Source organism: Anopheles coluzzii, chromosome 2 (assembly GCF_943734685.1).
Source record: "Anopheles coluzzii chromosome 2, AcolN3, whole genome shotgun sequence".
NCBI classification, from domain to species: Eukaryota; Metazoa; Arthropoda; class Insecta; order Diptera; family Culicidae; genus Anopheles; species Anopheles coluzzii.
Window position 1 is genome coordinate 4,111,514 of NC_064670.1, and position 22,679 is coordinate 4,134,192.

A 22,679-nucleotide genomic window follows, 5' to 3' on the forward strand; every position below is an offset into this window, starting at 1 on the left:
TGCACATGCACTTCCCTATGCGCCGAGAACTGTTATACCCGATGCGTTGCGCGTAGTTGTGTTAATCGTATGCACACATAGAAGTTGATTGGATCGAAGTGACAACTTTCACAACAAAACAAATGGGTGAGCGTAAACTTTGCCAGGGTACAGGATAGGCTCCATCGAGTAAATTAGTTAAGTTGTATCGAAAGTGGAAAAGAACAACGATCGCTCACCATGGGCAGTTTAATGGAGGCGTGCTGCACTGGTTTTATATGCAGGTTGTGTTCAAAGATGAATCGCACCGTAATTTTCATCTACGGTGCTGATGGCCTCGAACACAACTTGCTGGAGAAAATCAACAACTATCTCCCAATACAGGTGCGGGAACCAACAAAGGGCCAACATTTTCCTGATAAAAATAGCTACTACAGCGTGTATGTGTTTTCAGATCAATGAAGAGGACGAGCTGCCCAAAACTATCTGCGACGCTTGTATGGACAAAATTCTGCTCCACCATCGGCTGATCGAGCAGATACAGTCGGCGCAGAAACGGTTCGTGAAGCTGCGGGGCGAAGAGCAGGCCCGGAACGCAACGGCTGCCGAGTCGGCGGCAAGCTCCCGGACGTTATCCGCCGAATCCACAGCAAGCTCCCGCACCATGTCGGTCGATTCCACGGATGCCGTGGAAGAACCAGCCGAACGAATACAGCAAAGCAATGAAACGAACAACGAAACAGTCGATAACAGTGCGCCCGCCGAGGCGTCGAATGAGCGAGGAGCACAGGAGGAGCCCCAGGTGAACGACAGCACCAGCCAAGATTCGTCAAGCCAAGAGGCGACGAGCAGCAGCAGTACCGCGAACGAGACAGTCGGTGAATCGAGTACAAACCGAGAACCGAACGAACCGAGCTCATCGACCGCCAAAACACCGAATCGGTTGAAACGCAAGCAGCCCAATCCGTCCCATTCGTCCAAGGTGGCCCGAAAACGGTTAGGATAGGTAGCTTCAATTTGCGCCCTTTGTTGCTGCCCCACTCCCTTGCTGGGCCAAACGGGACGACTAGGGGGCTGGGTGGTTGGCAATGTTTAACAAAATTAAAATCTCGTACGGCTATTAGCTGCAGGCATGACCGTTAAATGTTGCCAATAGCAGAATTGGTATGCTAAATAAGAGAATCATCCTTTCGTTCTTTTCAACTCGTCAATAAATGTATCGTTTTAAGTCTAGTAATACAACGTCCTCCATAACTCTAACCATAGTGTGCACGCTACATTCTGTTTTGTTTTGTGAATAAATTAGCTGATTCGATTAATATTTCGTTGTTGTTTATTCCTTCATTTATTTGCTGCTTTTGCTACTCCGCACTCACAATCAATTATTTACACGACGGTGTGACGACGACACCATCACAGCATTGTACGTTGACGAGTCTTCATGTTTGGCTTCTGTAACTCTCGCGGAACACAACGATCGGCATTGGCACCATCAGCCGGAGCAGCCGCTTCATTCGACTGAAATTCGACAGCGGCCAGTAAGCAAGGAATGGCATGGCCAATTTTGCCGAATGGTTCATCGCCCTGTTTAACCTGCTTTCCTTAGGGAAAGGGAACAAGGAACGAAAGCAATCTATCTTACTGGTTGCTGATTCTCTTTGATGTAACACCGTAATTGAATTGTGCTTTACGAAATCTGATATTCAAATGATAGTAACCAATCGCTTAGAAATCCCTTATTTACAATCATTCACACAGAGAGAAAGGAAATCGGGACCCGAAGGAACAATGCAACTAAGCAAACCAAACAGCCGGTACAGGAGTAAGTACAGGTAAAATGCAATTAACGATGCTCTAACTCTAACAATTGATTGCGAGCGGACTTTTGATGCTTCTTTATCTCACATTATATCATATCTATGCATTTGCTTGCTTTGCATGTTTTACATGCCTGATGTTTACAACCTGCACGACGTCTGCTTGATCGAGGGACGTTGCGTCATGCTTGTTAAACTATTATAAATTAAAAATAAATTGTTATAAGCGATATAAAAGAGATACGCGTCTGTGGTACGCTAGCTAGAACCAATGTCTTTGAACCGGCTTACACCGAAAGCGTGTCTCTATCCTTCCCTGTCGATGCCGTTCGAGGGTCTAGTGTTGACTTTGAGAAGGTAATTTAAGCTACGTGTGACTATGCCTTGCCGGCGTTGGTCTGTGTGTTCCTCTTCGGCTCCGTCTGCTGAGCTGTCCCTATAAAAAACTTCATTATCGATAATCTCCAACGCATTGGATATGACACCTCTATTACCACTGGCCGCGTTGGAAGCATCCTTCCGTTCGGGTGTGGCAGGGATGTACAGGGGCTGCTCGTGCTTGTTTTTCTTCGTCGTGAACGGTAGCTCGTCCAGTATTTTGGGTTTCCAAGATGATTTCGATTCTGCAATGGATGAAAATGATTAATTGCCCGCTGGAAAAGCACATTTCGGCAAGCCGTTTACCCAGATCCGCAGTGACTCGCGCCACTTCACGCAGCTGTGTATCCAATCGTTGGATTTGGAAGTTCAGATCGTTAATAGTGGCCTGCAGCTCTAGCTTTTCCTGCAGTGCCATCTCCTCCTTCATCGCTTCCTTTCGTGCTTGCCTGCAAGTATAACAAGTTGTAGCCGAGATGCTCCTACTTCCATCTGCCTGCTCTCACCCTTACCTTTGATACTCCAGCAGAAGTAAACCGGCACCGATGGTAAAGATGACGATTTCGCCCAGCAAGTTCGCGCCCAGATCGATGGCCATTGCTTCGTTCAGGACGGGCACGGTGGTGGGTTTGCCGAGATTGAGTGCCCACATTTTCGTCTTCACCTCCATCCAGTTGTAAAACTGTGCCGGCGGCATGCAAACGTACTTCCGAAAGAAGGGACTGTTTTTGGCCCGCTCCTTGAGCAGATTGGCGATCGGTTTGGAGATCTGTTTCATGGCCAGCACGCCAAGCTTGGCGGCCGGAAACGCTCCCACAACCATGATGGCGCTTGGCGAACTCGAAGGATTTGCTAACAGTACACGATTATTCTCGTGCTGTGCGAGATACAACCCGATAAGCGAGCGGCTAGTAAATAGTTTTACGCAATATCACCTGAGCCTGGGGCCAAGCTGACTTCTGCCAAAAGTAGCGGAGCTATCAACAATGCTGTCAAACTGAAGGGCCAAGGTTTGTAAATGAAGGTGTTTTCGATTAGCTGTATGGTTGTTATTTCCATTTAATTACAATTTCGTGGTGTTATTATTCAAAAAGATGATTGTTAATGAATAGAAAATCCATTTACGATTTATTATGCTGATATACACTATTATACAAAGTCGTTCAGATGAAATTTGTCCAAACCACGCACACCATTGCAACTGACTCTGACGCTCGTTTGATGACAGCAAGGGAAAACAGTTTTTATTGTGTTTTTTGCCGCTCTCGTTGCTCCACAATGTAACTCGAAGAGATCGATGGTTTTGTGTAATATGTGAAGAAAAGTTAGCCTCTGGCGGTCAAATCATCCAAAAACCAAAAAATGGGCAACAACGGAAATCTGTCCAAGGCGGAGCTGTTCATACAGAACCTTAATGCCAACAATGCCAAGAAGCTGGCCTTTGCCATGGTGCTCGGGTTCGTAGTGTATCACGCCTTTCTGCATCTGCGTTACGGTAAGCGACGATTGTGTGCGGAAACATTTTGCCCCGAAGCGTAGATTAAATAAAACTTCCCTCGTAGGTTCTGACTCGTGCAAATGGCTGCTCAGTGCTGGGCGGTTCAAGGGAGACAAGGAATGGCAGCCGTACGGATGCATGCTGCACAAGTACACAGAAACGTAAGTGACTCACGGCATTCCTTTGCAGTGTTCCGCCCACTAATCTATTTTTCTTTAAACTAATGCAGTGACACCCGCAAATGTCTGCGCTATCTTGCCTTCTGGGGCAATCAGAACCATTTCGTGCTCATCGGGGACGAACGGCTTCGGTCACTTTCGCTGGAGTTTATCGACTACCTCCGATCGAGCGAAACGGAAAACAATTCCAAACACAGCTCCACGAAAAACACGGAGGATCTTCTATTTACCGACTACAAGCTGCGGCTCCGGGTGGAGTACATCTACGCGAACGAGGTTTCGAAAAGCTTGATTGACGAGTTCATCAAATGGGAGCATGAGGAAGACCCGCCCAGTCTGATCATCGCCAGCTGCACCTATCCCAGCTTTCAGCGCGGCAACGTGACGGAAGAGATACAGAAGGCGTACGAAAAGAATCTGACGCGCTTAGTTACGCCGATCGATCGGTTGTACGGGAAGAAGACGAAAATTATCTGGAAACTCCAGGATCCGGTCGATCAGGAAAGCTCCACCGAGGAGTGGAAAAACGTGCGCAATGAGGATGTCGATCGGATTAACCAGGCGGCGAGCAGTATTCTGCGCTATTCGGAGGCGAAGATCTGGTCCTCCTCGAACATGATCGCATCCGGGCTGGTGGACGAGTTTGCCGACGGGCAGCAGCTGAGTTCGCTGACACTGAAGCACGACGTGCAGATTTTGCTCAACATGTACTGTAACGATTACATGAACTACAACGACGGAACGTGCTGCAGCAGCGCCGAACCGTACACAATCATACAGGTCACGACCTATGCCTTTTTGGCTGTGTGGTGAGTATTGTGACCCGGTGGTTCAATCAAGCAAACTAGTTAATAATGGTCAATCATTGGTTTACAGTGCCAGCATTGCGACCGCCATGTACGTCCGCAAGTGGATTGTTAAGTGGCGCGGCGGACACGCCTACATGCCGCTGAATCAACCCGTCGAAACGCAGTCCCCGATAGCGGCGCTAGCGTCGCTGGCAATCATCATGACGTACTTTTACCTCTGCGATCGCACCAACTTTTTCATGAAGGAAAACAAGTATTACTCCGAGTTTAGCTTCTGGATCCCGGTCGGGTATGTGTTCGCGCTCGGGCTATTTTTTACCGAAGACAGCAAACTGACCAAGGTGCTGCACCGGGACCAGACGGACGAGCTAAAGGGCTGGATGCAGATCGTTATCCTGATCTACTACATGACCGGTGCGTCCCACATCCTGCCGATCTACATGCACATCAAGGTGCTGATCAGTGGGTTTCTGTTTTTGTCCGGGTACGCACACTTCACCTACTGGTGGCAGACGGGCAATGCGGGGCTGGTGCGCTTCCTGAACGTCATGTTCCGCATGAACTTTCTCACCGTCATCCTGTGCCTGTGCATGAACCGTCCGTATCAGTTTTACTTTTTCGTACCACTGCTTTCGTTCTGGTACAGCATCATGTACTTAATGCTATCGCTGCCGCCCCGCATCACCGCCCAAAGCACGGAAGCAAATCCGTACCAGTATCTGTACGTGGTGATCAAGTTCGTTACGATGCTGGCCACCGTCACCGTGCTATACATGAGTGAGGTGTTTTTCGAGCGCATCTTCGTTACCCGGCCCTGGAAAGCACTGTTTGTGACGACGGACGACGACATCCACGAGTGGTGGTACCGCTGGAAGCTGGACCGGTACACCATCACGTACGGGATGATCTTTGCGGCGATCTTTCAAATCTCCCAACGGTTCGCCGTGGTGGATGACAACAATCATGGCAATTTGTTTTCGAAACGAATCTCGCTAACGTCCACGCTGGCCGCCATCACCGGCATCGGGTGCTACATGACGTGGACGTTCTTCTGCCGCAACCGGCAGGACTGTGAGGAGGTGCACTCGTACGTGGTGTTTATCCCAATCGTGGGGTACATTCTGCTGCGCAACATTTCCGGCATACTGCGCACCCGCTACTCGACGTTTTTCGCCTGGTTTGGCAAGATCTCGCTCGAGCTGTTCCTCTGCCAGTACCACATCTGGCTGGCGGCGGACCGGAACGGGGTGCTGGTGCTGCTGCCCGGCTTTCCCACGCTGAACGTGTTGATAACGTCGTTCATTTTCGTGTGCGTATCGCACGAGATTCATCGCGTTACGAGCGTGCTGCTGCCGTACGCGGTACCGAACGACTGGAAGCTAGCGCTAAGGAATATTGTGTTCTTCGTGATACTGCTCATACCGTTGGGCCGGTATGACGGCATGTTTTGAGTGGAGTGGGTATGGAATTGCGCAATCCCACTCCAACGTTCCCACACCGCACACCGCACACCAAATGAACTTACCCCGTCGTGTATAGCCGGTGGTTTATGAAGCTTATAATGGAAATAAAACCAAACGCTTGATTGAGATATGGTAACTGCTGTGTTAACGATAAAACAGGTTTATTGCTTTGCCTTTGTCTTGGGTGGTGAAAGAAGTCCTTAGTCCTTCTGTGCGTTGGTTGCGGCGGTGGCGCCACTCTCGTCATTAATAACGTAGCTCGTGTACACGTCGTACCCGAGGGAGATGGTGTTATCGTACAGCACGCGATACTTCGTCGGCAGGAAGTAAAAGTTGACGATTTGGGCCGGCGGCCACACGACCCACTCGGCCGTGTACAGGCGGATGAACTTGTCCCGTATCTCGCCGCGCATTTCCTCCCACGAGGAGCGCTTCAGCACTGCCAGCGTGGCGAAGAACAGGAATATCACAATCGGCGAAGCGACCGTTTGATCGATCAGCACCTTCTTCAGGACCAGCCCAATCGTGCGGCCGGGGAACCGGCGATCCATGAAGTTGTACCACCCGTGGCAGAACACACCGACCGTCATGCCGGAGATGGACATGAAGCGGGTCCGCCGGCGGTCCCACGCCGCCAGCTCGCCACTGTAGATCTCATAGTGCTGCTCGATTATATCACCCACCCCGGATAGGCTGACCGATATCGCGACATTCGTGAGCAGTAGGTACTTCTTGCTGAATGCTGTCTTGGTCGCTGTCCGGAACCACTTCGCGAGCGCAATCATTCCGTGGCCACACACGCGTACAATACTGAGCGGGTCAATTCATGGTGGTCCTTTGTTTGGCATTATATAAAAATCGTCACAGAGGTGGCCATAAATATCTATCTAATCTAAACGAAAGCCCCAATCAAAATAAACGCACGCTGCACGTGATTGTGACAGACAGGAAGGGGTGGGGGGGGGGAGGCAGTGTCAACAAAGGATTAGCGGAACACGCGCACCACAATCCGACACGGTTTAGTCAGTGATAAGCTCTTATTTTAGCAATAGTCAACCGTAGAGTGCGTTTTAAATGTTTTTGAGGATAAAATAAGTCGTTAACATGGATTCATTGATTAAAGCACAGCCGTTTTATTCATCGAATTTGCCAACCCAGCACTGTAAACGAACACGTGCGGAGTGGCTGAAATGTCAAACGGCTCAGTTCAGGCGGGAATCTGGGACGGAAAAGAGAGCAGGTCGTTGTGAAATTGTGTTGTCGAATATGTAGTAAAAACTAAAAATAAACAAACAAAATGAGCACTAAAACGACTATAAATATTAAAAACAAGTTCGACCGGGTGGTAGTGCTGGTAAGTTGTGTGGAACAGACCAGTGTAAGAATATGCTAACCTGTTATGCTGCTCGCTTTTCAGGTCGATATGGATTGTTTCTACTGCCAGGTGGAGGAAAAGCTGAATCCTGCCATCAGGGGAAAGCCGATAGCGGTGGTACAGTACAACCCCTGGCAGGGTGGAGGGTAAGTGGCGCAGTGCGAGTGCAATCGAACGGAGCTACATGATGCGGTTTCGTTTTCCCCTTTTGTAGCATCATCGCTGTGAACTATCCCGCCAGAGCGGAGGGAGTCACTCGCCACATGCGCGGAGATGAAGCGAAGCAGCACTGTCCCGAAATTGAACTGCCACAGGTGCCGCAGGTTCGTGGGAAGGCAGATCTGACGCGGTACCGGGAAGCGGGCAAAGAGGTCGCGGATGTGCTGAAAAGCTTCACGCCACTGCTCGAGCGGGCCAGCATCGATGAGGCGTACCTCGACATAACGGAGCGCGTGCTGACGCGGATACACGAGATGAACGAGGGCAAATTTCAGCTGCGGCCGGAGAAGCTCGCCAACACGTTTGCGGTCGGGTACGAAAACATTGGCGAATTCATCACGAAGCTCTCGAACACGTTCGATCCGGCGGGCGGCACGGCGGAGAGCAATTCGCAGGAACGGTTGGAGTACAAGAAGAGCGACATCAAGCTGCTGGTCGGGGCGTCGATTGTGAACGAGATACGGGCGGCGGTGAAGGAGCGGACGGGCTTCGAATGTTCGGCCGGCATTGCGCACAACAAAATCCTCGCCAAGCTGACGGCCGGCTTCCACAAGCCGAACAAGCAAACGATCCTGCCGATCAACAGCATCCCGAAACTGTACGAAACGCTGCCGCTGAAAAAGGTGAAGGGGTTGGGCGGCAAGCTGGGCGATCAGGTGTGTGAGGTGCTGAAGATCAAGTTCATGTCGGAGCTGGTACAGTTTCCCGAGAGCGTGCTGCAGCAGCACTTCGAGCAGCGGATGGGCAGCTGGATGTACCTGATGGCACGCGGCATCGATCTGGAGGCAGTGACGGCCAAGTTTCACTCGAAAAGTATCGGCTGCTGTAAGCGGTTTCCCGGAAAGAATGCAATCACCGGGCTGGCCACGCTCCACCACTGGCTGAACGAGCTGGCCTCGGAAGTGACGGAGCGGCTGGAGAAGGATCTGGACGAAAACAATCGCACGGCGAAGCAGCTAACGGTGAGCTACAGTCAGCAGATCGATAATGTGGACGTGTCCAGCACGAGAAGCATTGCTTTGGTTGCGTACGATGCGGAGCGCATTGCGGCCGACGCGCTGGATGCAATCAAGCGCAACACGGAGCGGTTCTTCGCGTCCAACTCAACGACGGCACTGCACAATCCCATCAAATTTTTGGGCATAAGTGCGGGAAAGTTTGAACCGAACGGGGCGGGTAAAGGTGCAGGCATTAAGCAAATGTTCCAGAGCTACTCATCGAAGGCGGCCAACGCGGATGAACAGCCACGCGAGACGGAACGTCGTAAAAGTGTGTCGGGGGAAACACCGGATGTCGTCACTGAGTTACCGAAGGGAGCAGGAACTTCTAAAGAAGAGCAGCAACAGATAGAAAAAGGGAATGATGCATCAAATGGGGAGCCGAGCAAACCGAAAGGACTTATTCAGCATTTCCTGCAGCGTCAGTCTGCTTTAGCACCCGGCTCTACCAGTAAGAGTGAAGAAACAGGGAGTGAAGCGAAGACGGCAAGTGCATCTAGCTCTTCGGAAGACGTAAATCAGCCGGAAAGTAAACCGAAGAAAGGTATTGCACAGTTCCTGCAACCGAAAAGTGCCATCAACAAAGAGTCTTCCCTTGAAAGTGGAGATTTAAGCAAATTTTCTGCTACTGTAGAGTCGATAGAGCCTGCAGCTAAACCGAAGAAAGGTATTGAACAGTTCCTGAAGCCAAAAAGTGAAGTCCAGAAAGAAACAGACACTGAAAATGAGCAAGAGAAAGAGGAGAATAATAATGATGAAGTTGAACCCGCTCCTTATCTGGATGATACTGTGGAGCTAGCGGTACTAGAACAGGAAGAGAATCAACCAGAACCAGAGTCGGGAATGGAGCGTGATGTTCAGATATCTGCACCTGCCACCATACATGAATCGGAAGACCCGCCAGAAGAGAAACCATCCACTTCCAAGGCATCGTTCGTGGAGCGAAGCAATGCGAGGACCGATGCGAAGCCAGATTACAAAGAAACGTATGCAGAGTACAGTTTCCAGGTCCCGGAACCAAACCTCGAATGTCCACAGTGTAAAAAACCGATTCCCGAACATGAATTTCAATCACACCAGGACTTTCACTTTGCGCTCTCGCTAAGCCAGCAGCAGAGAGATGAGTTCCGGAATGATTTGAAAACAAAAATGACCTCCAAATCGCCACTTCCCGCCAAACGACCGTCCAAGGCAGTTGTGTCCGCAGGGCCAACTTCCGGTGGCAATGGCGCACCCTCGGCAAACTTGTCAATCGCTCGATTTCTGTCGAAAGTTTCTCCCGAATCTGTACGCTCCAGCAGCGCAGAAGTGGCCACCGGGAGTAACAGTAAAGCGGACGAGGTACCCGAAAACCACACCAAATGCTCTGACTGTGGTAAGTTCATTCCGCTGGATTCTCTGGACCAGCACAACGATTATCATGTAGCGAAGCGGTTGCAGCAGGAACTGAACCGTCTCGAGGTGGTGGTCCCTTCACAAGCCACAAGTAAACCAGCATTAGTCGTGGTGGCCAGTGGGGCCAGTTCCAGCACGAAACGAAAGCGGCCAGCCAATTCAAGCGATAAAGTAACGTCGCCGGTCAAGCAGAAGCTAAAACCGCTGTCGTCTTACTTTACCAAGTTGTAAAGCGAACGAAACTCTTACCAACAACGTGTACCTTATTAAACATGTAAGCCAAATTATCGTTAATCGTAGAAGCTAATTTTATTGCTTATCGTGTACGTATAGAGTGTAAGTATAGCTACCTGTTTAAGCGAACATTTTCTTTACCATTGAGCTGTATTTGCTGTCCTCTTGCTGGCGCGTTTGAATGATCTGCGCGTGCAACGCGACACACTCCTTGCTGCTGGCGTAATCGATCCGCTCGAGTGTGGCGAGCGCTTCGGTAAACCGTTTCACCTTAAACTGTGCCAACGCCTTCCGATATGTTGCCTTCGGGGAGGGATGTTCCTGCTGATCGGTGTAGCGAAGCACGTGCAGCACTTCGTCGAAGCGGTTCTGCTTGATCAGGCATGCCGCAATGTTAAGGTACAGCGTTTCGAGCAGGGACTGCATTTCCTCGATCGTACCGGCCCCTTCGATGGCCGGGTCGAGCTGATCGATCGGTGACCAGGACAGCAAACACTTGGCCGCCTGGTTGAAGTAGGCGTGCGCAAACAACGGGTATTTGGAGAACATTTTCACGCCATTCTCTTTGTACTGTTTGGCCAGCGCGAGCGTTTCGGGGACGGTGAGTTGGTAGTAATATTTTTGTCCCTCGATGCGCACCAGCTTCATGGTGAACGTGACGTCACCGCGTTTGGCACTGCTGATCGTACATTTGCTTTGCTCGTTCGTTAACATTTGCTGCAGCAGAAGCTCCACATAGCAATCGACCGGTGTCAGGGCAGTCCCCATGGTGATCCAAAGTTCTTCGATGGATCCTCCGCCAAGGTAGGATGACTCGTGTGCTTCAACATTGCTCACTTCGCTTATCGTTACCAGGCAACGGCTCAGCTCGGATGGTTTCTCCATGGAGGTAAAGCGAAATGAAAGCCGTTCCTTCCGCAGCCCCTTGGTGCGATCCTCGTACAGCGGGGGCACTACACCGTCATCTCCAGCAGATGGTGGCTGCACTGTTGCCGGCTCCGTTTCCATAGCGTGTCGGCGAGCGCTTCCTTGCGCACCAGTGGATTGATTTCGTCGTAATCGCTCGACTCGCGGCCCCAGAACCGTCGCACGTAGAAGGGTGGCTTCTTTTCCGACAGTACCGCGTACAGGATGCCCTGAGCTCCTTCGTGTGGCGTTTTGATGAGCAAAATCCGCAGCGGCTTTTGAAGCCAGAAAAGGGCCCGATTCGCCAGCAGTGGGAAGTGACGATAGATTGGGGTTTCCACGTTGCCCGGATCGATGCAGTGTACGGTGGGGATGTTCGTGCTGCTGGCGGCGAGCAGCTGCGACAAGCGGTAGGAGAACTGCACCAAGCAAAACTTGCTGTACGCGTACGCCCGGAACCGATTGGTCGCTGTGTCGGGGTACGGTGGGCCACCGAAGCGGTCGTTCGGCGGTATTTCCGCCACCGAGCGGTGGGCTTGCGAAACCACGTTCACGATGCGACTATCGGACGGATGCTGCTTGAGGGCGGGCAGTAGGCGCAGAGTCAGCAGGAAGTGCGCCAAATAGTTCACCTGGTACAGATACTCTAGCTTGTCCTCGGTGACACTGGGCGGTACGTAAAACACGCCCGCGTTATTGATCAGCGCGTACAGCGGTTTGTTGAGGTTGCGAACGTTTTCACTGAATTCTACCACACTGGCAAGGGATTCGAGTTTCAGCACGAACGTGTCAATCGTTGCGCACGGACACTGATGCAGCACCCGGTCGCGGATTGTTTGGCCGACTGTTGGGCAGCGCACACCTAGCGCCAGATGACAGCCACGGTCGGCCAGCTCGAGCAGTGTCGCCCAACCGATGCCCGAGTTCGCTCCGGTCAGCACGATTAGTTCACCGTTCTGGAACTTTCGCTTGTTTTCGTAGAGTCGGCCGATGTAATACCACCTGTGGAACGGGAGAGGGGTGGAGGAACAAAAAAACAAAGAAGTTGGTTGTTGTAAAAATACGAAAAAGCGGATTTTCCAGAGAAACCGCTTTGCGTTATTAAATTTTTACCGCACAAAATACGCAATCGATCCAAGACCGAAAAAAACGCAACACTTGCAAATCAAACCCATTCTTCAAGGAGCCTGCCCACTGCCCACCAGACCACGCACACGCACACCCGAAAAGCCTATCGAATGGCTTCCGAATAACGGTTTCGCTATCGCCAGGGAAACCGGGAAGCCCCATATTTACCTTTAGCCAAAAAAAGGCTGCCAGAACAGCGCAGCAATCTTTGCTCTCCGTTTGTTTTGTGAAGTTTGTTTGAAAAGTGATAGGGGGGGAGACTGATACGATGCCGCAAAGGGAAAAAAAAGAACTCGCCGAGGTTTATTGACACGGCGCACATTGGTACAGCAGGTCGGTGCTTTTAGTAATCTGAAGAAAGTGAAATTGTAATTGAAAAAAAGAGAGTGATTTCCAAAAATGCTCAAATTACGCAGAACCATGAAATTCCTCGGAAATATTCGACCGCGAGAAGGTTTTATTTTGAATATTTCCGGATGTATAATCATCTTGGTCGCGAGTGAAACGTCAACCGCGATAGCGATGTAAACAAATCGGTTGTCAGTGGGTTGGCTGTGTGTATTTCTCGGACCACGCTGGGCAGAACAGTTTCATTTTTTGTGCTAAAACAATGTATGATTTAAAAATCTATTCCTCCTACATTGTCGCCGCCATCAAGGATAAGATAGTGTTCTTTTCCACGGATGGAGCTGTGCTGCACACGATCACCGTCGAGCAGAAAGCGCCTGTTAAGGATACGGATGCCGGCAACGAACCGAACGGGAATCAAACACAACCAACCCCGGCCAACGTTGTAACGTTCGAGTATTGTCCAACTGCGAAGGTGTTGGCCGTCTCTCTGAGCGATAAGACGTGGCGACGCTACCAATTACGGGAAGAAGATGGAGGGAAGCTATGTTCGGCCCCATTGGGCGAGGACATTACCACGGCGAGGACGATCGTGAGCATGAAGTTCGTCCCAAAGCATGGCGTGTTGTTCGGCACGGACAAGAGCGATTGTTTCGAGTTTGGTGCGTTGGACAAAACGTCGGAACCGCAACCGAAATGGATTCTTGGACACATGAGTCAAATATTGGCGCTTGCCGTTAGCGATGATGAGCGGTAAGTGAGCGCGCTGTTCAGAATAATATTGACTTTCGAGCACTAAATTGCTTTTGCTGTTTCGGCTTTTAGGTTTATTGTCACGAGCGATCGTGATGAGAAAATAAAGGTCAGCGCGTACCCCGACTGCCACAATATAGAATGTTTCTGCTTGGGGCACACGGAGTATGTGGGAGGGATTGAGATCATTCCCAGCGAGAAGCTGATCTCGGTATCGGGCGATCGTACACTTCGCCTGTGGGACGTCACCGAAGGAAAGGAACTTGGTAAACTATCGTTAAAGGAACCCGCTCTCGATTTTACGGTCCAAAAGGTTGCCGAAGGCATTGGAATGCTTTGCGCTGTGCGAAGCTACGTGCAGAACATGGTCGAAGTAGCTCTTGTGTCGTACGATAAGCCTGACGCCAGCGAGCTTTACGATCCACTAACGATTGATGAAAGTTTAATCATACTGAATGCGGGTTTAAGTGCCTCGCTGCGATTAATGCTGTTGACGATGGAAAAGGAGAGCAAGCGCGTCCGAATGTTGGTTTATGAGTTTTGCGCTGAAAAGCGAGCATTTAAGGCGTGCGATGATCATCCTTTCGTTAAGAACTTTGAGGATCAATTCAAGGATGTGACGATTGAGCAGGTAAGAGATTACTCCACCCTGTTCAAGCACACGATCGACAACCTAACGGAATACTTTGAGCGGAAGAAGATAAAAATGGAATCGAAAAAGTCGAAATAAAGCAAAGCACCATTGAGCAGTAAGTTTTTAGCGGGTTTTTATTACATGACTTAAATGTTTTAATGATACGAAAACGCTAACGTTAGAAGTAACGAACCAAGGGAGAGCTCCACCAACGTGTTCGTTAATCCAACGGGGGATTACGAAAGAATTATACCGGTTTGTAGTCCAGCTTGCTTTCCAGTCGTTTGTTGTCGGCCACCTTGCGGACGGCTTTCATAAAATCTTCCTGTATGACGTACTCGCGCTCCGCACGGATCGCAAACAGTCCGGCCTCGGTACAGACGTTGCGCAGATCGGCACCGTTAAAGTTGTCCGACAGTTTCACCACCGCCTCGTAATCGATGTCACCGTGTTTGGCGATCGGGGCGGCGTGAATTTTCAAAATCTCCAGCCGTGCCTGCTCGTTCGGCAGCGGAATTTCGATCTTCCTATCCAAACGACCCGGACGCAGCAGGGCCGGATCGAGCGTGTCGGGACGGTTGGTGGCCATGATCATTTTCACCTGTCCGAGCGAATCGAACCCGTCCATCTGGTTGAGCAGCTCCATGAGCGTACGCTGGATCTCACGATCGGCGGACGTACCCTCGGAGAAACGGCGCCCACCGATGGCGTCGATTTCGTCCATAAAGATAATGCACGGCTGGTGATCGCGGGCGTAGTTGAACATCTCCCGAATGAGACGGGCCGACTCACCGATGTACTTGTCGACGATGGCCGACGACACGACCTTCAGGAAGTTGGCGTCGAGCTGGGAAGCGACGGCACGGGCCAGCAGCGTTTTACCGGTGCCGGGCGGTCCGTACAGCAGACAGCCCTTCGGGGGCGTGATACCAACGCGCAGGAACAGTTCCGGATTCAGCAGCGGCAGCTCAATGACTTCACGCAGCTCACGAATTTGCTCCGACAAACCGCCGATGGCCGAGTAGGTAACCTCGCCCGGATCTTCGTGCGACATGTTGTACACCAGCGGATCGACCTCTCGCGGCAGGTAACGCATAATCGTCAGTGTGGTCATGTCCAGTGCTACTCGCGTGCCGGATTTGAGCTTGGTTTTGTCCAGCTGGCGACGACATCCCACTACGTATCTTGGGCCGTTGGTTGCCTTTACGATGACTGAAATGAATAAGTATTTTATTAACAACGCTCCATCATCTGTTGGGCCTATCAGTTTCTTACATTTATCCTCCGTCAGCTGCTTCAGCACTTCGCCGACAATCTGGCCAACGCTTTGCAAAGCCTTCAAATCGTTTTCCGATTTGTCGAACTGTTTCGTGAGCTCCTTCAGCGTTTCTCGAACTGCGGAAAATCAACCGTGAACCGTGAAAACAGGAACCCCAAAGACTTCCCCCGTAGTGTTATTCCGCTAGTCATCGTCAGCGCCCTAACCTCAACCCCCTGTATTTACCTTCCTTCAGCCGAGATTCGACCTCTTTGTGCTCCAGCAGTTTCTTCCGGTAATCCTCCAGCGCTTTCTCACGGGACGCGTCCGCCACAGTCATCTTGACGATTGGTGAGAGATTACGGCTTGAATCGTCGAATAGAATTGATTGTTTTTCCCCCACAGCCAAGCAGAGTTTCCGAAGATCTTTGCCTGACAAAACAGTTTATGAAGCTGCGATGACAACACTCACAAACACACGCACACACACGCACAAAGCGATGGGTGATTTTGCATTCTGCTGACAACTACATCTACGCAAATTGACAGGCTGACGAAAAAATGGCGCCCGTGGCTAGACGGCCGAGTTGAAAAGTTGACGATTGCCGAGGTGACTAGCGAAGGTGCGCCGTGTTACCGCTGGATTCCCTCCGCAAGGGGAAGAACAGACACACGGAAACTGTTATACGGTGTGTGCGCGTGCAGTGTCAGGTGAACCCGCGCCACTGTAAACCAACGGCGTGTCGTGGTGTGCTGCTTTCCGTTCTTTTCGACGTTTCTGCCGATTGTGACCGGAGGTGTTTCAATCGCGTGCTTCTTGAAAAAGTAGCGAAAATCCCCACAAAACCAGCAAAATGGTGAAAGTAAAGTGTTCCGAGCTTCGCACGAAGGACAAGAAGGAGCTGACCAAGCAGCTGGAGGACCTGAAGAAGGAGCTGCTGAATCTGCGCGTGGCTAAGGTCACCGGCGGTGCTCCGTCGAAGCTGTCCAAGATCCGTGTCGTCCGCAAGGCGATCGCACGCGTGTACATTGTGATGAACACGAAGACGAAGGAGAACCTCCGCAAGCTGTACAAGGGCAAGAAGTACGTGCCGCTGGATCTGCGCCCGAAGAAGACCCGCGCGATGCGCAAGGCCCTGTCCTACCGTGACGCCAGGAGACTGACGCTGAAGGAGCAGCGTAAACGCGCGAAGTTCCCCCGCCGCCGATACGCCGTCAAGGCCTAAAAGGGGAGGGTGTGTGTGTGAGGGTGGGCGGTATCGCCTTCCTCTACTGCTAAGCGGTCCTCTCGTGTACGTGTACGGGACGCCACCGGTTTTTGGTTCCGAGCAGGTTCCCGGATGTGAAGATCATATGTAACATCGAGATCGGTATAACAATACAAATCAATGTTTATTGAACCCTACAAGCCTACAGTGTTTCTTATCGTGTTTTTCTAATCGATGCGATGTGTCCAGTGTTTGGTAGGTAAGGATGCTGTCCAATGGTCAGTGGGTATGTTCTTTCGAGGCGTTTTGCTTGTTCTCTCTGTCCGTATCCACCAGAAAGAAATCTGTAGCTTCGCCACTTGGTTTGTAATGGTATTTCGTTGTTGTTGATGATTTTGTAAAGCAAATGTTATATTTACACAGATGGTCTAACAGTTCATTGATTGATTACAGGATTTGCTACAGAAAAAACACAATATCCTGTGTTCGGATGGGCTTACTGATCGATAAAGGACGAAAAAATGTATGTTACAGCAACTATTCTTAACTGTGTTCTTTCTTTGTAGTATCATCATCCTCGAGAACTGATATGAAAATAGGTAACAATCGCTCTCAAAATACGGACCAATTGGACAAAGCTTATAGCAACACTTTGGAAAGGACAATCAATTCTTAAAAAAAAACAAATGTAGTTTAAAGCTACTTACTTATCTTAGCCCATGCAAACCTATCGGAATCGATTCCGAGCCGTGGAATGCAGCGAATGCGCTAATAGGTTGTTCGAGTTGATCCCAAGGATCAGTATGCGTAAGAAAGCATGCGTGATTCCGATCCATTGGTGCAACTAGTTCAGGCGGGGCCAAAGTAGATTGAAGACCCGACGCGATTTTGCTGTACCATCGGGTAACATGTCGCTTATGATTACCTGCAGCTACCAGAATCATTGCACCTACTGAACCTATTACTACCGGTACGGGTAGATCCGAACGACTTTTGGTCGCTTACGGATGGCTCTGATCCGGCAGCTACTACGCTGTCCTCTTGAAAATTTGATTCAAATCTCCGGCAGTTTGAATGTTCCATATCATTCATTTAACGAGTATTCAGTTACTTCATCGACCCCAAAGATGTCGATGGAAGATTATCTTGGAATAGTAAAGGGTACGATTGGTGGAAGAACTAGTAAAACAAGCGAAGGAATCCAAGGCGCACCATCTCAATAACTGCTGCTTTGTATGGGATCTTCAATAATCCCGAGACGCCTTCGCTGCTATTTACAATGTTTATAGATTCCTTCTAGTTAGCATATATTGGAGCACAGGAGTTTAAGGAGCAATGTCCCCCAATGTACCAGTACATCAGAAAATTCTTTGTAAAGCTCTTGCAATCTCATCATAAGCAGCAGTTTTAGTTCTCCAGAGTTTCTAGAAAAAAAAAAAAAACATTTTCCTCCTGAACGTTATCCAAGGAGTCGCAAATTGCGACAGGGTGTATTAGGTTAGGAAGGAGATTTGGATGACTTGATACCTGGTCCCAATAGCACAGGCCAGTACCTTCAGCTTTAGTAGCAAGAGAATGACACACAAATGATGCCTATTCCCATTCCCTCCTCCAAAGTCCTTATTCCCCATACATACCTAAAGAAAAGAGTTCAGATAAAGTAGAGCAAACATATACGCTTCCTTGAATCTGCCAAGGGCCATACGCCCCCTTTGAATCACAGCGATGGCCCGCGTATTCCCCAATGCAACACCTCTTGAACTGTACTGTTGCTGTACTGCACTGAAGCTGCACCTAAGGAGGTTTTTTTTTGCACGCAAGGGGTGGTGGGTTGATGCTTCCTTTTTCTCTTTTTAATTAGCCAAATGGATGCGCGATTGGAGGATCGGCGACCGTCGCGCGTTCCGCACCCAACGACGAGTGGCCAACAGTTGCGTAAAACTGGTACCGCCCGGCTCTTCATTTACATTTTAATTTGCTTGATTACGGCGATACTTTATCAGAGAGAAAGTGGGATGAAGTTTTACAGTGTTTTCATGTTCTTGCCACTGCACTTGGCAATATGGGTGCTGCTGAGTTGGCCCACAGTGCCTTTAGTCCTTTTTCCTCGCTTTCTTTTCTGTTTTGCCTGTGTACACTTTTCGTTTTCTCACTTTTATTGCAATGGTTGCTTCGTCCCGTTTTGGTGTCAACTTTTCGCTTCTTTTGCCACTTTTCCACCAACTACTACAGCATCTAGTTAACAGAGACGAACGAACACAGCTCGATTGACGTTGTTATTGTTGTTTCGCTTTAACTTTTCGCGAAGGGTAATTTGGAGCCTTTTTTTTTTTGGCGTTGGTGTTGTTCTCGACCAAGTGAGAGTTTTGCGACTCTTATCCTGCAGCCATCCGGTTCGGTTGGCGGGGGTTGGGATGGAGATGGTTGGTCATATTCTTTCCTCGCCGTTGGTCCGAAACTTTGATTAATGATATTCCAAATTTTGCATCGCACTCACCGGTCCGGAGACCGGTTCTTGCGACTCTTGAGGGATGGCGTTATCCCTACAGCCCCCCTCCCCCTTCCCAAGCTTGAGAGGCGTAATTAGGCGCTGATAATAAGTTTTAATTTCTTAGCCATTGCCCGCGGGCCGGACGAGCGCTGGTAAAAGAAGGCACACAGGCAGCAAACACCGCGACAAAAGGAACGCATCAAGATGCGAAGACACGGAGGGAAGGTTGGAGGAGGGTGTTTTTTTTTGTGGACTGAAGATTGCTTTCTCTAATCATTCCGATGCCAGGAAGTGTGGAAATATATTCCATCTCCCCCCTCCCGGTGTGAGTGCTGTTTGGAGACCGATAAACCCATTGAAGAACCATTGTTGTCCTAACTTTCCTCCAGTCTTGCGAGAAGATAAAGTGCGCTTTACAACCGAACTGAAACAAGTTGGTCCAAGTTTGATTGTTTTTTTTGAAGGGGAATATAAAGATTGAATTTCCAGGAGTGCCTCCCAGCATTGCTGTTGCAATTGTAGTTTAGCGATGGCTAATAAAATAGGCGGTTTATGTGTAGTTAAAGTTGGAGGAGTTACATTGTGATTAATTCGGGCTGTCGGTGTCAATTTGGTGTCGGTAAATTAAAAACAATAATTAACAGTATCACAAAGCCTTTTGCTACTACCGAGGGGGTTGCGCCAGGGGAATGGACTTGTCGATCACCTATTCTTGGCGCTAGAGAGGGTCATCCGTTACGCAAGGACGGTATCCTCGGGTACATACTTTTATAAGACAACCCAGATTCTTGCATACGGGGATATAGATTTAGACATGATTGGTCTGTGGCAGAGAACTTATAATCCCAGAACTACGTAAGGGTAACGTATGGATAGGCGAACGCACTTTTGAAGTCTTCCAAGTTCTCACCTATCTCGGGTCAAAGGTCAGCATTGACAGCAGCATGGAAGCTGAGTTACGGGCAAGGATGTTGGCTGCCGGTCGTTCAATAATAGCTTGAGGAAGCAGTTCACCTCCAAGATGCCTTTGGGGTACGGTCACTGACTAAATCCTCTTAGTCGCGTTGGAGAGACTCAGTTACTCAGAAGGATGTTAGTGCTTCGAGTGTGTGGAATGACAATATTGGAAATGATACAATGACGATATCCTGTGCGCTCCTGTGGGATGGTCGTTTTATTCGCTTGTATCGTGACAAAGTCTTTATAGGTTGTTCACAGAGACAGAGCTAAGGTGGTAGGCCTAAGTTGAGGTTGCAATATGGTGTGAAAGCGTTCGTTATTAGAGGCCGAGATCGTGATCGGGTTTGGATACTACTGCAGCAGACCATGACCGCAAAGCAATTTAAGCGAAGAATAAGTAAGTGAGTAAGTAATTAGTTCCATTAAAAAGATTACACCTTGATATCCTTTTGCTCTAGAATGCTTTCCTCTTTCTTTCTACATTAATTCTTCTGACCCCTGGATTCCTCATGAGTTACCACAAGAATGTAAATATCTAATACCTAGCAATCTTTGTAGCTAAATGTATCAACTATCCCACATATTTGTACTCAACCACATAATGAATCAAAATAACTCTCCCAAGGCTTATGGATGAAGCAACCTTGTAGTTAAAAAAGAGGACAAACAAAAAGCTCACTACGGTAAAAAGTAGTGCACCGGGTCCCGCGTCTTCCAGCACTTGTTCAGCCAGAATGCTTTCTCGCAGCCGTTCTCGCCCTCCGGATACAGACAGCGCTTGAACCAGTTGAGCGTGATCAGATGCATCGATTCGGGCAGAAAGTCCTGTATCTTGACGTAATGGAACTCGCCCTTATCGTTCACCACGCCCGCTTGATGGAAGAGACAGTTCATGTAGCACTTCAGCTTGTCATCCTCGTGGATCTCCTGATCGCTGAACCGCTTGATGGCATCTGTGTGTGTGTGTTTTTTGATACGATTAGAAGGTGGTTCCCGTTGTGAGGAATGTTTCACAGATTCTTACCCTCGGATGCACCCGTCTCAGCGACGCAGGCATCGTGCATTGGTTTCATCTTCTCCAGCAACTCCGGTGGAGGGTACTGCACGCAACAGAGGACATTTTAGAGCCACGATCAGCAAGATCAACACCACAAACGCTCAATCAACTTACATTTGCATCGCGTCTCGGTTCGTCAGATCGTACCATTAGAATGGCACATTGGAAAATCACCAGTGCAGCTAACACTCTCCACCTCGAGCTCCAGCACGAATCGTGTCCCATCGCTGTCGTCGCTTCTGTAGAGCTGTAAGCCGGTAAGCTGGATTTCTTAAAGTTTCTACCCCACGAGAGAGAGAGAGAGAGAGAGAGAGAGAGAGAGAGAAAAGAAGGACCAGCCAACACTTATCATTAATTAAAATGGGGGAAAATGTTAAAAAGTTTTACTGGCACAGGAGTAAAGCAGTGTGAACAAGAGAGCTCGCACAGGATATTAAAATGTGACCGACAAGAACAAAGGCCAGGGGAATGGTTCCACAGATGAAAAGAAACTGCGTGGGCTCCACGGCAACTGCACCGCTGCACTTGACTGTGACTACACGAATTTAATTGCAAGGTATACACATACACAAACCGTGAACGAGCGCCCAGAAGCCACCCAGAAAAGGTTACAGTTGGATAGGTTTTGTTCGGTTCGGTCGCGTTCGTTCGGGCTTTATATGCAGGTGGCGGGATGCAATGAGATTTACTAAACTACGGAACGTCAACAGCTTGTGGGGTAGGTGTGTGTATCGTATTCCCGTTCTCTGTTGTTGGAGTGTTGTTGCCGTGCCACACAGATAAGTGTGTGCTTTCGGACGCAGTCAGAGAAGCTTTTGAAAAGCAACACGTCACTGCATCGCGAAACCCCCAATCTCACTGCCACAGAACGCATTGTGCAAATGTGGTGCAAAGAATGATGTGACAAAGAATCTTTTGCTAAGCTGAAACAGTCATTTGCACCCTACGTTTGAGGGTTGGCGAGGGTCCGTGCAATTACAGATCACTGCACTCAGTGCAATGGGCCGCGAAAAGCCGACGAATCATACGAAATAATTCACTCGCACACACACGGGGCAAATTGTTAATTCATCTTTTCAACCGAAGGCAAAACTTTAATTAAAAGCTGCGTTCTGAGGGAGTTGTGCCTGGGCTGAAGCACAGGCCTGATAATTAAAACACGGCTAACGACGGATTCAATGGCAAATTACTGAAATGCGATGAAAAAAAAAAAAAATGCTGGCCCTATTGCGCGGATGGGAAAATAGGAAAACTGAAGTTCAGTGCAGCACAAAATGCCAAAGGATGATGACATTAGAGTAAAGGGAAAGGATTGACTGTGATTTCGAGAAGAAGAAGAAAAAAAAACTGAACCTGTTTGATGTTTTATACAGTGGCAATCAGTGTTTAACTAGCTAAGTAGCGGACTTGCTTGCTTTTTGTTGCAGTTGTACTTGCACAAAAGAGGATTCGGTGGCATTGTTGTGTTAATGTGCTTTTTTTTGAGCTAGTTAAAAGCTTGTAAGACATGAAAGCCTAATTGGTTTGCTTTGATTAATTATTTAATCCATCGCAACTGATAACATCAATCGTCTTTTGGAGGAGAATGGAGC

The 22,679-nt window shown here is 49.2% G+C and overlaps 9 protein-coding genes across 11 annotated transcripts; 5 read left to right on the forward strand and 4 right to left on the reverse strand.

Moving 5' to 3' along the window:
• The first annotated feature begins 65 nt into the window (after window positions 1–65).
• On the forward strand, window positions 66–1,300 carry LOC120952163 (uncharacterized). The gene is made up of 2 exons (XM_040371340.2): window positions 66–363; window positions 434–1,300. Exons 1-2 carry the CDS (start codon window positions 220–222, stop codon window positions 983–985), a joined length of 696 nt encoding a protein of 231 aa, XP_040227274.2. The 5' UTR covers window positions 66–219; the 3' UTR covers window positions 986–1,300.
• On the reverse strand, window positions 1,295–12,529 carry LOC120952162 (uncharacterized). The gene is made up of 7 exons (XM_049606827.1): window positions 12,364–12,529; window positions 11,304–12,252; window positions 10,486–11,223; window positions 6,400–6,890; window positions 2,687–3,103; window positions 2,481–2,623; window positions 1,295–2,419 (listed from the first exon to the last, which is right to left on the reverse strand). The coding sequence occupies exons 1-7, from the start codon at window positions 12,423–12,425 to the stop codon at window positions 2,103–2,105; spliced, it is 3,117 nt and encodes a 1,038-aa protein (XP_049462784.1). The 5' UTR covers window positions 12,426–12,529; the 3' UTR covers window positions 1,295–2,102.
• LOC120952158 (N-acetylneuraminate 9-O-acetyltransferase) lies at window positions 3,369–6,259 on the forward strand. The gene is made up of 4 exons (XM_040371334.2): window positions 3,369–3,669; window positions 3,737–3,833; window positions 3,902–4,660; window positions 4,728–6,259. The coding sequence occupies exons 1-4, from the start codon at window positions 3,537–3,539 to the stop codon at window positions 6,109–6,111; spliced, it is 2,373 nt and encodes a 790-aa protein (XP_040227268.2). The 5' UTR covers window positions 3,369–3,536; the 3' UTR covers window positions 6,112–6,259.
• On the reverse strand, window positions 6,246–7,025 carry LOC120952164 (mpv17-like protein 2). Its single transcript, XM_040371342.2, has one exon. The coding sequence runs from the start codon at window positions 6,906–6,908 to the stop codon at window positions 6,324–6,326; it is 585 nt and encodes a 194-aa protein (XP_040227276.1). The 5' UTR covers window positions 6,909–7,025; the 3' UTR covers window positions 6,246–6,323.
• Window positions 7,293–10,376, forward strand: LOC120952157 (DNA polymerase eta). The gene is made up of 3 exons (XM_040371332.2): window positions 7,293–7,477; window positions 7,541–7,644; window positions 7,713–10,376. Exons 1-3 carry the CDS (start codon window positions 7,421–7,423, stop codon window positions 10,339–10,341), a joined length of 2,790 nt encoding a protein of 929 aa, XP_040227266.2. The 5' UTR covers window positions 7,293–7,420; the 3' UTR covers window positions 10,342–10,376.
• Window positions 12,530–12,893: 364 nt separating the features above from the next.
• LOC120952160 (tRNA (guanine-N(7)-)-methyltransferase non-catalytic subunit wuho) lies at window positions 12,894–14,232 on the forward strand. The gene is made up of 2 exons (XM_040371336.2): window positions 12,894–13,479; window positions 13,552–14,232. Exons 1-2 carry the CDS (start codon window positions 12,989–12,991, stop codon window positions 14,207–14,209), a joined length of 1,149 nt encoding a protein of 382 aa, XP_040227270.2. The 5' UTR covers window positions 12,894–12,988; the 3' UTR covers window positions 14,210–14,232.
• LOC120952159 (26S proteasome regulatory subunit 10B) lies at window positions 14,230–15,884 on the reverse strand. The gene is made up of 3 exons (XM_040371335.2): window positions 15,618–15,884; window positions 15,389–15,508; window positions 14,230–15,325 (listed from the first exon to the last, which is right to left on the reverse strand). Exons 1-3 carry the CDS (start codon window positions 15,709–15,711, stop codon window positions 14,361–14,363), a joined length of 1,179 nt encoding a protein of 392 aa, XP_040227269.1. The 5' UTR covers window positions 15,712–15,884; the 3' UTR covers window positions 14,230–14,360.
• A 235-nt stretch (window positions 15,885–16,119) lies between these two features.
• LOC120952165 (60S ribosomal protein L35) lies at window positions 16,120–16,779 on the forward strand. The gene has a single exon (XM_040371343.2). It carries the CDS (start codon window positions 16,226–16,228, stop codon window positions 16,595–16,597), a length of 372 nt encoding a protein of 123 aa, XP_040227277.1. The 5' UTR covers window positions 16,120–16,225; the 3' UTR covers window positions 16,598–16,779.
• A 3,437-nt stretch (window positions 16,780–20,216) lies between these two features.
• LOC120953010 (pheromone-binding protein-related protein 6-like) lies at window positions 20,217–21,790 on the reverse strand. Of its 3 annotated transcripts, none has more exons than XM_040372657.2 (4): window positions 21,656–21,790; window positions 21,202–21,367; window positions 21,055–21,130; window positions 20,217–20,983 (listed from the first exon to the last, which is right to left on the reverse strand). In XM_040372657.2, the coding sequence occupies exons 2-4, from the start codon at window positions 21,310–21,312 to the stop codon at window positions 20,709–20,711; spliced, it is 462 nt and encodes a 153-aa protein (XP_040228591.1). In that variant the 5' UTR covers window positions 21,313–21,367; window positions 21,656–21,790; the 3' UTR covers window positions 20,217–20,708. The 3 variants fall into 3 exon arrangements, with proteins under 3 accessions (XP_040228591.1, XP_040228592.1, XP_040228593.1); XM_040372658.2 differs by having other exon boundaries at window positions 21,662–21,777; XM_040372659.2 differs by lacking the exon at window positions 21,656–21,790 and adding an exon at window positions 21,475–21,642.
• Between the last annotated feature and the right edge of the window lie 889 nt (window positions 21,791–22,679).

What these genes read in the sequence shown, in the direction of transcription:
- LOC120952163 (XM_040371340.2), top strand. Translation starts at nt 220, where the DNA reads ATGGGCAGTTTAATGGAGGCGTGCTGCACTGGTTTTATATGCAGGTTG. An exon ending in ACAACTATCTCCCAATACAG is followed by an intron (nt 364 to 433) that starts GTGCGGGAACCA and finishes ATGTGTTTTCAG; the next exon opens with ATCAATGAAGAGGACGAGCT.
- LOC120952158 (XM_040371334.2), top strand. Translation starts at nt 3,537, where the DNA reads ATGGGCAACAACGGAAATCTGTCCAAGGCGGAGCTGTTCATACAGAAC. An exon ending in CTTTCTGCATCTGCGTTACG is followed by an intron (nt 3,670 to 3,736) that starts GTAAGCGACGAT and finishes CTTCCCTCGTAG; the next exon opens with GTTCTGACTCGTGCAAATGG. An exon ending in CTGCACAAGTACACAGAAAC is followed by an intron (nt 3,834 to 3,901) that starts GTAAGTGACTCA and finishes AAACTAATGCAG; the next exon opens with TGACACCCGCAAATGTCTGC.
- LOC120952164 (XM_040371342.2), bottom strand. Translation starts at nt 6,908, where the DNA reads ATGATTGCGCTCGCGAAGTGGTTCCGGACAGCGACCAAGACAGCATTC.
- LOC120952157 (XM_040371332.2), top strand. Translation starts at nt 7,421, where the DNA reads ATGAGCACTAAAACGACTATAAATATTAAAAACAAGTTCGACCGGGTG. An exon ending in TCGACCGGGTGGTAGTGCTG is followed by an intron (nt 7,478 to 7,540) that starts GTAAGTTGTGTG and finishes CTCGCTTTTCAG; the next exon opens with GTCGATATGGATTGTTTCTA. An exon ending in AACCCCTGGCAGGGTGGAGG is followed by an intron (nt 7,645 to 7,712) that starts GTAAGTGGCGCA and finishes CCCCTTTTGTAG; the next exon opens with CATCATCGCTGTGAACTATC.
- LOC120952162 (XM_049606827.1), bottom strand. Translation starts at nt 12,425, where the DNA reads ATGGGTTTGATTTGCAAGTGTTGCGTTTTTTTCGGTCTTGGATCGATT. An exon ending in GATAACACCATCTCCCTCGG is followed by an intron (nt 3,104 to 6,399) that starts GTACGACGTGTA and finishes GCTCAGGTGATA; the next exon opens with TTGCGTAAAACTATTTACTA. An exon ending in CTTCTGCTGGAGTATCAAAG is followed by an intron (nt 2,624 to 2,686) that starts GTAAGGGTGAGA and finishes TTATACTTGCAG; the next exon opens with GCAAGCACGAAAGGAAGCGA.
- LOC120952160 (XM_040371336.2), top strand. Translation starts at nt 12,989, where the DNA reads ATGTATGATTTAAAAATCTATTCCTCCTACATTGTCGCCGCCATCAAG. An exon ending in GCCGTTAGCGATGATGAGCG is followed by an intron (nt 13,480 to 13,551) that starts GTAAGTGAGCGC and finishes TTCGGCTTTTAG; the next exon opens with GTTTATTGTCACGAGCGATC.
- LOC120952159 (XM_040371335.2), bottom strand. Translation starts at nt 15,711, where the DNA reads ATGACTGTGGCGGACGCGTCCCGTGAGAAAGCGCTGGAGGATTACCGG. An exon ending in CGAATCTCGGCTGAAGGAAG is followed by an intron (nt 15,509 to 15,617) that starts GTAAATACAGGG and finishes GATTTTCCGCAG; the next exon opens with TTCGAGAAACGCTGAAGGAG. An exon ending in GCAGCTGACGGAGGATAAAT is followed by an intron (nt 15,326 to 15,388) that starts GTAAGAAACTGA and finishes TATTCATTTCAG; the next exon opens with TCATCGTAAAGGCAACCAAC.
- LOC120952165 (XM_040371343.2), top strand. Translation starts at nt 16,226, where the DNA reads ATGGTGAAAGTAAAGTGTTCCGAGCTTCGCACGAAGGACAAGAAGGAG.
- LOC120953010 (XM_040372657.2), bottom strand. Translation starts at nt 21,312, where the DNA reads ATGGGACACGATTCGTGCTGGAGCTCGAGGTGGAGAGTGTTAGCTGCA. An exon ending in AACCGAGACGCGATGCAAAT is followed by an intron (nt 21,131 to 21,201) that starts GTAAGTTGATTG and finishes TGTTGCGTGCAG; the next exon opens with TACCCTCCACCGGAGTTGCT. An exon ending in TGAGACGGGTGCATCCGAGG is followed by an intron (nt 20,984 to 21,054) that starts GTAAGAATCTGT and finishes ACACACACACAG; the next exon opens with ATGCCATCAAGCGGTTCAGC.